Below are 7,677 nucleotides of genomic sequence, written 5' to 3'. Positions count from 1 at the left end.
GAGTGTGGGTGTGTGTGTGTGAGAGTGTGTGTGTGTGTGAGAGTGAGTGAGTGTGTGTGTGTGTGTGAGAATGAGTGTGTGTGTGTGAGTGTGCGTGTGTGTGAGAGTGAGTGTGTGTGTGAGTGTGTATATGTGAGTGAGTGAGTGTGTGTATGTGAGTGTGTATATGTGTGTGTATGTGTATTGCTGCTGTAGCTGGACACTGGGAGACAGTGGGAATAGGTCACAGTCCCTTACCTCTCCAGACCCCCCTATGAACTGGAATAAAGGTTTTGCAGAAATGATTTGATCTCAGTTTCCGTTCTGCGTGGCGAGAGAGGAGGGAGCGAGACAGGTCCAGACGAAGTCAGGATCCTGGCCCGGGTACACAGCGTGTGATGTCCAACCCAAACAGAGCCACACGCTAACACCACAGCCCACAGTCACCGGGTCATCGATGTCAGATAACTTCCAAATGAGACGCCAATCATTAACCTGTCAACGCCAGGCTTAACCATCACAGCCCCCAGCGTCACGTTCCCATCCTGGGGTGGGAGAGTGTCAGAGGGGGGCTGGAGGAGCGGACGGAGATAGGGAAGGGGTGTAGGGGCTGGAGGAGGGGACGGAGATAGGGAGGGGGTGTAGGGGCTGGAGGAGGGGACGGAGATAGGGAGGGGGTGTAGGGGCTGGAGGAGGGGACGGAGATAGGGAGGGGGTGTAGGGGCTGGAGGAGGGGACGGAGATAGGGAGGGGGTGTAGGGGCTGGAGGAGGGGACGGAGATAGGGAGGGGGTGTAGGGGCTGGAGGAGGGGACGGAGATAGGGAGGGGGTGTAGGGGCTGGAGGAGGGGACGGAGATAGGGAGGGGGTGTAGGGGCTGGAGGAGGGGACGGAGATAGGGAGGGGGTGTAGGGGCTGGAGGAGGGGACGGGGATAGGGAGGGGGTGTAGGGGCTGGAGGAGGGGACGGAGATAGGGAGGGAGTGTAGGAGGCTGGAGGAGGGGACGGAGATAGGGAGGGGGTGTAGGAGCTGGAGGAGGGGACGGAGATAAGGAGGGGGTGTAGGGGCTGGAGGAGGGGACGGAGATAGGGAGGGGGTGTAGGGGGCTGGAGGAGGGGACGGAGATAGGGAGGGGGTGTAGGGGCTGGAGGAGGGGACGGAGATAGGGAGGGGGTGTAGGGGGCTGGAGGAGGGGACGGAGATAGGGAGGGGAAATCAGCCAGGGTTCCTGCTCCTGATCACTGTCCCTGGGTTAGAGAGAGAGAGAGGTGTCGGGAGGTCATGTCGCGGTTGTATCGGTGAGGCCGCTTTGGGAATACCGCGTTCGATTCTGGTCTCTCCCCGCTACAGGGAAGGATGTTGGGAAAGGGTTCGGGAAAGGGATTGAGCTGCTGTGAGAGGCTGGGTAGGCCGGGGGCTGTTTTCCCCGGAGCGTCGGAGGCTGAGGGGGTGACCTGGTAGAGGTTTATAAAACCACGAGGGGGCACAGAATTCGCAAACAGGTCTCCCCTCGGAAGGAAAGACGTTCGTAAACATGAGGCGTGACCCCTTGGGCAGTTGACGGAGTCAATGGAGGCTAATCACCAGGGCTGGTTAGCCGAGAAAATCCCAACGGCTCAGTCTTCATGAGCTGGGACTTACTGAGAGATCAGATTAGAGTTCGGTTTATCGTCAGCTGTATATAAAAAGACACTGGGAAGACGTTCTCTTATCGTGTGGGACGTGCACCTTCTCGTCACGTTCTGACACCACTTTGAAACTCTTGAGCACGGCGCAAGACTTGAAATAATCGAAAAGGAAACGATGTCGTGCAAGATTTCACAACAAGAGTTCATCTCTCCCTCTCCCCCACCCTCCCCCCCAGACACTGCTCGATATCTGCGCGCGCCCTCACTCCGCCCGTCCCTCTTGACGGCATGGCCGCCACTTCGGGCCTAGTGGCAGACTCGGAGCCTGGGCCTAGCCCGCGAGAGCGGCCCCAAGGGCCTGCTCCTCACTGGACGGGATTCCTCCTCCCTCACCCTGCCGCATTCCGGGCTTCAAAAACAAGGAAACACGAGAGGCGATAAAAAGCAAAAGATAAATAAAACTGAATGGAAGTGAGGCAATCTGAGCATTGTGGGTCGGCGGCCATTTTGGAAAACAGACATGTGTCTCTGGGTTCAGACAAGGGAACGTGGAGCGGAGATTACCTCAGTAATCCAAAACTCTCAGCCTGGGATTAAATACGATTAGCGTTTGGAGCTGATCAGGAAGGTGCTGTTGTTACAGTCAATGTCATAACTCACCTTGGCCTGGTTAGCCTGATGTGTCCGCTCCCTCAGCACTGACCGTCACACAGCACCCGCTCCCTCAGCACTGACCATCACACAGCGCCCGCTCCCTCAGCACTGACCATCCCACAGCGCCCGCTCCCTCAGCACTGACCATCACACAGCGCCCGCTCCCTCAGCACTGACCGTCACACAGCGCCCGCTCCCTCAGCACTGACCCTCCCACAGCGCCCGCTCCCTCAGCACTGACCCTCCCACAGCGCCCGCTCCCTCAGCACTGACCCTCCCTCAGCACCCGCTCCCTCAGCACTGACCCTCCCACAGACCCCACTCCCTCAGCACTGACCCTCCCACAGCGCCCGCTCCCTCAGCACTGACCCTCCCCTCAGCACCCGCTCCCTCAGCACTGACCCTCCCACAGCGCCCGCTCCCTCAGCACTGACCCTCCCACAGCGCCCGCTCCCTCAGCACTGACCCTCCCACAGCGCCCGCTCCCTCAGTGCTGATGCTTGGAATGCTTTCCCGATTCTGGGATTTGTCGTTTAGGGGGAGCGAGGGGATGGTCAGGAGTGACCGGGAAATGGGGCGAGATGGGCTCCCAAAATGGCCGCCCTGTCGAGGAAAGTGAGCGAGAACAGCCTCCATCTTGTGTAGTCGTTTTTAATAGATCCACACGAATTACTCGGCCATCCGGCCGGAACGTTCCGGAACAAAGCGGGCTCTGCCTGAGCACCGTCTCTCGGGAGGGAGACAACATTGTCAGGAACAGGAAGATGGAGTGAGACAGAGCAAGCGACCGCGGGAGAGACAGAGGATCTAGTCCAGGAATGACAGTTCCAGAGATTCCGCGGAATCCGGGTGGAGGATCCGGGTGGATATTCGTTCAATGTCGTCAAGACTGAGCAGACGCAGAGCCCGTTCATAATCCTGAGGGGGAGAGGGGGACAGGGAGGGAGAGAGGGGCACGGGGAGGGAGAGGGGGGACAGGGAGGGAGAGGGGGGGATGGGGAGGGAGAGAGGGGGATAGGGAGGGAGAGAGGGGATGGGGAGGGAGAGGGGGGACAGGGAGGGAGAGAGGGAGAGGGAGGGAGAGAGGGGGATGGGGAGGGAGAGGGGGGACAGGGAGGGAGAGAGGGGGATAGGGAGGGAGAGAGAGGGATAGGGAGGGAGAGGGGGGGAGAGGGAGAGAGGGGGACGGGGAGGGAGAGAGGGGGATGGGGGGGAGGGAGAGAGGGGGATGGGGAGGGAGAGGGGGGATGGGGAGGGAGAGAGGGGATGGGGAGGGAGAGAGAGGGATGGGGAGGGAGAGAGGGGGATGGGGAGGGAGAGGGGGGATGGGGAGGGAGAGAGGGGATGGGGAGGGAGAGAGGGGGAGAGGGAGGGAGAGAGGGGGATGGGGAGGGAGAGAGGGGGGATGGGGAGGGAGAGAGGGGGATGGGGAGGGAGAGAGGGGGAGAGGGAGGGAGAGAGGGGGAGAGGGAGGGAGAGAGGGGGATGGGGAGGGAGAGAGGGGGAGAGGGAGGGAGAGAGGGGGATGGGGAGGGAGAGAGGGGGAGAGGGAGGGAGAGGGGGGATGGGGAGGGAGAGAGGGGCATGGGGAGGGAGAGAGGGGGAGAGGGAGGGAGAGGGGGGATGGGGAGGGAGAGAGGGGGATGGGGAGGGAGAGAGGGGGATGGGGAGGGAGAGAGGGGGAGAGGGAGGGAGAGAGGGGGAGAGGGAGGGAGAGAGGGGGATGGGGAGGGAGAGAGGGGGAGAGGGAGGGAGAGAGGGGGATGGGGAGGGAGAGAGGGGGAGAGGGAGGGAGAGAGGGGGAGAGGGAGGGAGAGAGGGGGATGGGGAGGGAGAGAGGGGGAGAGGGAGGGAGAGAGGGGGATGGGGAGGGAGAGAGGGGGAGAGGGAGGGAGAGAGGGGGAGAGGGAGGGAGAGAGGGGGAGAGGGAGGGAGAGAGGGGGATGGGGAGGGAGAGAGGGGGAGAGGGAGGGAGAGAGGGGGAGAGGGAGGGAGAGAGGGGGATGGGGAGGGAGAGAGGGGGAGAGGGAGGGAGAGAGGGGGATGGGGAGGGAGAGAGGGGGAGAGGGAGGGAGAGAGGGGGATGGGGAGGGAGAGAGGGGCACGGGGAGGGAGAGAGGGGGATGGGGAGGGAGAGAGGGGGATGGGGAGGGAGAGAGGGGATGGGGAGGGAGAGAGGGGATGGGGAGGGAGAGAGGGGGATGGGGAGGGAGAGAGGGGATGGGGAGGGAGAGAGGGGATGGGGAGGGAGAGAGGGGATGGGGAGGGAGAGAGGGGATGACGGGGGAGAGAGAGAGGGGATGACGGGGGAGAGAGGGGATGACGGGGGAGAGAGGGGATGGGGAGGGAGAGAGGGGATGGGGAGGGAGAGAGGGGGATGGGGGAGGGAGAGAGGGGGACGGGGAGGGAGAGAGGGACAGGGGGTTAGATACAGAGTAAAGCTCCCTCTACACTGTCCCCCACTCCCAGGGACAGGGGGTTAGATACAGAGTAAAGCTCCCTCTACACTGTCCCCACTCCCAGGGACAGGGGGTTAGATACAGAGTAAAGCTCCCTCTACACTGTCCCCCACTCCCAGGGACAGGGGGTTAGATACAGAGTAAAGCTCCCTCTACACTGTCCCCCACTCCCAGGGACAGAGGGTTAGATACAGAGTAAAGCTCCTCTACACTGTCCCCCACTCCCAGGGACAGGGGGTTAGATACAGAGTAAAGCTCCCTCTACACTGTCCCCCATTCCCAGGGACAGGGGGTTAGATACAGAGTAAAGCTCCCTCTACACTGTCCCCCATTCCCAGGGACAGGGGGTTAGATACAGAGTAAAGCTCCCTCTACACTGTCCCCCACTCCCAGGGACAGGGGGTTAGATACAGAGTAAAGCTCCCTCTACACTGTCCCCCACTCCCAGGGACAGGGGGTTAGATACAGAGTAAAGCTCCCTCTACACTGTCCCCCACTCCCAGGGACAGGGGGTTAGATACAGAGTAAAGCTCCCTCTACTCTGTCCCCCATTCCCAGGGACAGGGGGTTAGATACAGTTTAAAGCTCCCTCTACTCTGTCCCCCATTCCCAGGGACAGGGGGTTAGATACAGAGTAAAGCTCCCTCTACTCTGTCCCCCATTCCCAGGGACAGGGGGTTAGATACAGAGTTAAGCTTCCTCTACTCTGTCCCCCACTCCCAGGGACAGGGGGTTAGATACAGAGTAAAGCTCCCTCTACACTGGAGGCCGGGCTGATGAGCATTACTCGCTCACCTTCTGCAGCTGTTCCAGAACCTTCTCTGCGTCCGCTGGGGTGAAGTGCTTGGCCAGGATTTCCCACACCAGTTGCCAAGGCTGCGGCCTAGCTGTCTGGGCTGTGCCGTCTGGCGAGCTCCTATCGCTGGGTTTCACCACCAGGTTCAGCTTGGTGTTCGCTCGGATACTGTAGTCGCTCAGCCTGTGATCATCTGTAATGGAGGGGGTGGGGGGCGAGGGAAGAGAGGGAGGGAGGCTGCAAGAGATCAGACTGAAACCTGGGACGTCAACTCGGAGCCACCTTCGCCTGGCTCTGCCCTCTGAGAGACCTGGGGCCTGCTCTCCCTGCCCTGGGTGAGGCCTGAGGCCTAGTCTCCTTATACCGTGTGAGCCCTGGGGCCTGCTCTCACTGGTCCTTGTAAGGTTGGGGGCCTGGTATTCATGTACCATGTGAAGTCTCCCTGCACCCCCTATGAAGCCTGGGGCCTGCTCACCCTGCCCTGTGTGAGGCCTGGGTCTGCTCTCACCGCCCACTGAGAGGCATGAGGCCTGCTCTCCCCGCCTCCTAGCCAGGCCTGGGGCCTGCTCTCCCACCGAGGCGTGAGGCCTGCTCTGTCTGCCTCACAGGGAGGCCTGAGGCCTGCTCTCCCCACCTCCCAGCGAGGCCTGGGGCCTGCTCTCCCCGCTTCCCAACTAGGCCTGGGGCCTGCTCTCCCCGCCTCCCAGCGAGGCCTGGGGCCTGCTCTCCCCGCTTCCCAGCGAGGCCTGGGGCCTGCTCTGCCTGCTTCCCAGCGAGGCCTGGGGCCTGCTCTGCCTGCTTCCCAGCGAGGCCTGGGGCCTGCTCTGCCCGCTTCCCAGCGAGGCCTGGGGCCTGCTCTGCCCGCTTCCCAGCGAGGCCTGGGGCCTGCTCTGCCCGCTTCCCAGCGAGGCCTGGGGCCTGCTCTGCCCACTTCCCAGCGAGGCCTGGGGCCTGCTCTGCCTGCTTCCCAGCGAGGCCTGGGGCCTGCTCTGCCTGCTTCCCAACTAGGCCTGGGGCCTGCTCTGCCTGCTTCCCAGCGAGGCGTGAGGCCTGCTCTGTCTGCCTCACAGGGAGGCCTGAGGCCTTCTGTCGTTGCATTACCTAAGAGTGCCTTGCCCATGTAGAGTAATCGTTGCTGAGCCACTGGAATATTCATCATGTCGGCGATAAGCTTCTTCACCGTAACCACCATCTCGTTTTCCTGAACCTGACGGTAAAGTCAACAGGCCCAGGTCAGAGAGAGAGAGAGAGACAGAGGGCTAGTATCAGATCGAGTGACAGGGACTGAATGTCCACCTTCGCTTCTCAATTCATCATTACCCCTCCTCCAGCCCCTACACCCCCTCCCTATCTCCGTCCCCTCCTCCAGCCCCTACACCCCCTCCCTATCCCCGTCCCCTCCTCCAGCCCCTACACCCCCTCCCTATCTCCGTCCCCTCCTCCAGCCCCTACACCCCCTCCTCCAGCCCCTACACCCCTCCCTATCCCCGTCCCCTCCTCCAGCCCCCTACACCCCCTCCCTATCTCCGTCCCTCCTTCAGCACCTACACCCCCTCCCTATCTCCATCCCCTCCTCCAGCCCCTACACCCACTCCCTATCCCCGTCCCCTCCTCCAGCCCCCTACACCCCCTCCCTATCTCCGTCCCCTCCTCCAGCCCCTACACCCCCTCCCTATCTCCGTCCCCTCCTCCAGCCCCTACACCCCCTCCCTATCCCCGTCCCCTCCTCCAGCCCCTACACCCCCTCCCTATCCCCGTCCCCTCCTCCAGCCCCTACACCCCCTCCCTATCTCCGTCCCCTCCTCCAGCCCCTACACCCCCTCCCTATCTCCGTCCCCTCCTCCAGCCCCGGTTCGGGAGGGTCTCCTGACATTATTAGCCGAGACGGTAATGGTGCACAGTCGCGGCTCCCTCCTCACCCACCTCCAACCGGCACTCGGTGCCGTGGAGTTGTTTAATAACGAGTTGCATGTTTCCCAGGAAGCCTGACACACCAGGCCCCGGCTTTAAGGCACAGTTGGGCAGAACCAGACCTCGGTTAAAGGGACAGGCACCCTCCCCTACAGCACGGACTGGGTTAAAGGGACACACACCCTCCCCTACAGCACGGACTGGGTTAAAGGGACACGCACCCTCCCCTACAGCATGGACTGGGTTAAAG

General features: G+C 62.2%; 1 protein-coding gene across 1 annotated transcript; it reads right to left on the bottom strand.

The window, feature by feature from the left end:
• Positions 1–2,896: 2,896 nt before the first annotated feature.
• Positions 2,897–7,677, bottom strand: ubl4a (ubiquitin like 4A). The gene is made up of 4 exons (XM_060822400.1): positions 7,440–7,677; positions 6,618–6,723; positions 5,516–5,709; positions 2,897–3,179 (listed from the first exon to the last, which is right to left on the bottom strand). Exons 1-4 carry the CDS (start codon positions 7,485–7,487, stop codon positions 3,069–3,071), a joined length of 459 nt encoding a protein of 152 aa, XP_060678383.1. The 5' UTR covers positions 7,488–7,677; the 3' UTR covers positions 2,897–3,068.

Source organism: Hemiscyllium ocellatum, unplaced genomic scaffold (genome assembly GCF_020745735.1).
Source record: "Hemiscyllium ocellatum isolate sHemOce1 unplaced genomic scaffold, sHemOce1.pat.X.cur. R, whole genome shotgun sequence".
NCBI lineage: Eukaryota > Metazoa > Chordata > Chondrichthyes > Orectolobiformes > Hemiscylliidae > Hemiscyllium > Hemiscyllium ocellatum.
This window is presented reverse-complemented; position numbering and strand designations above follow the sequence as displayed.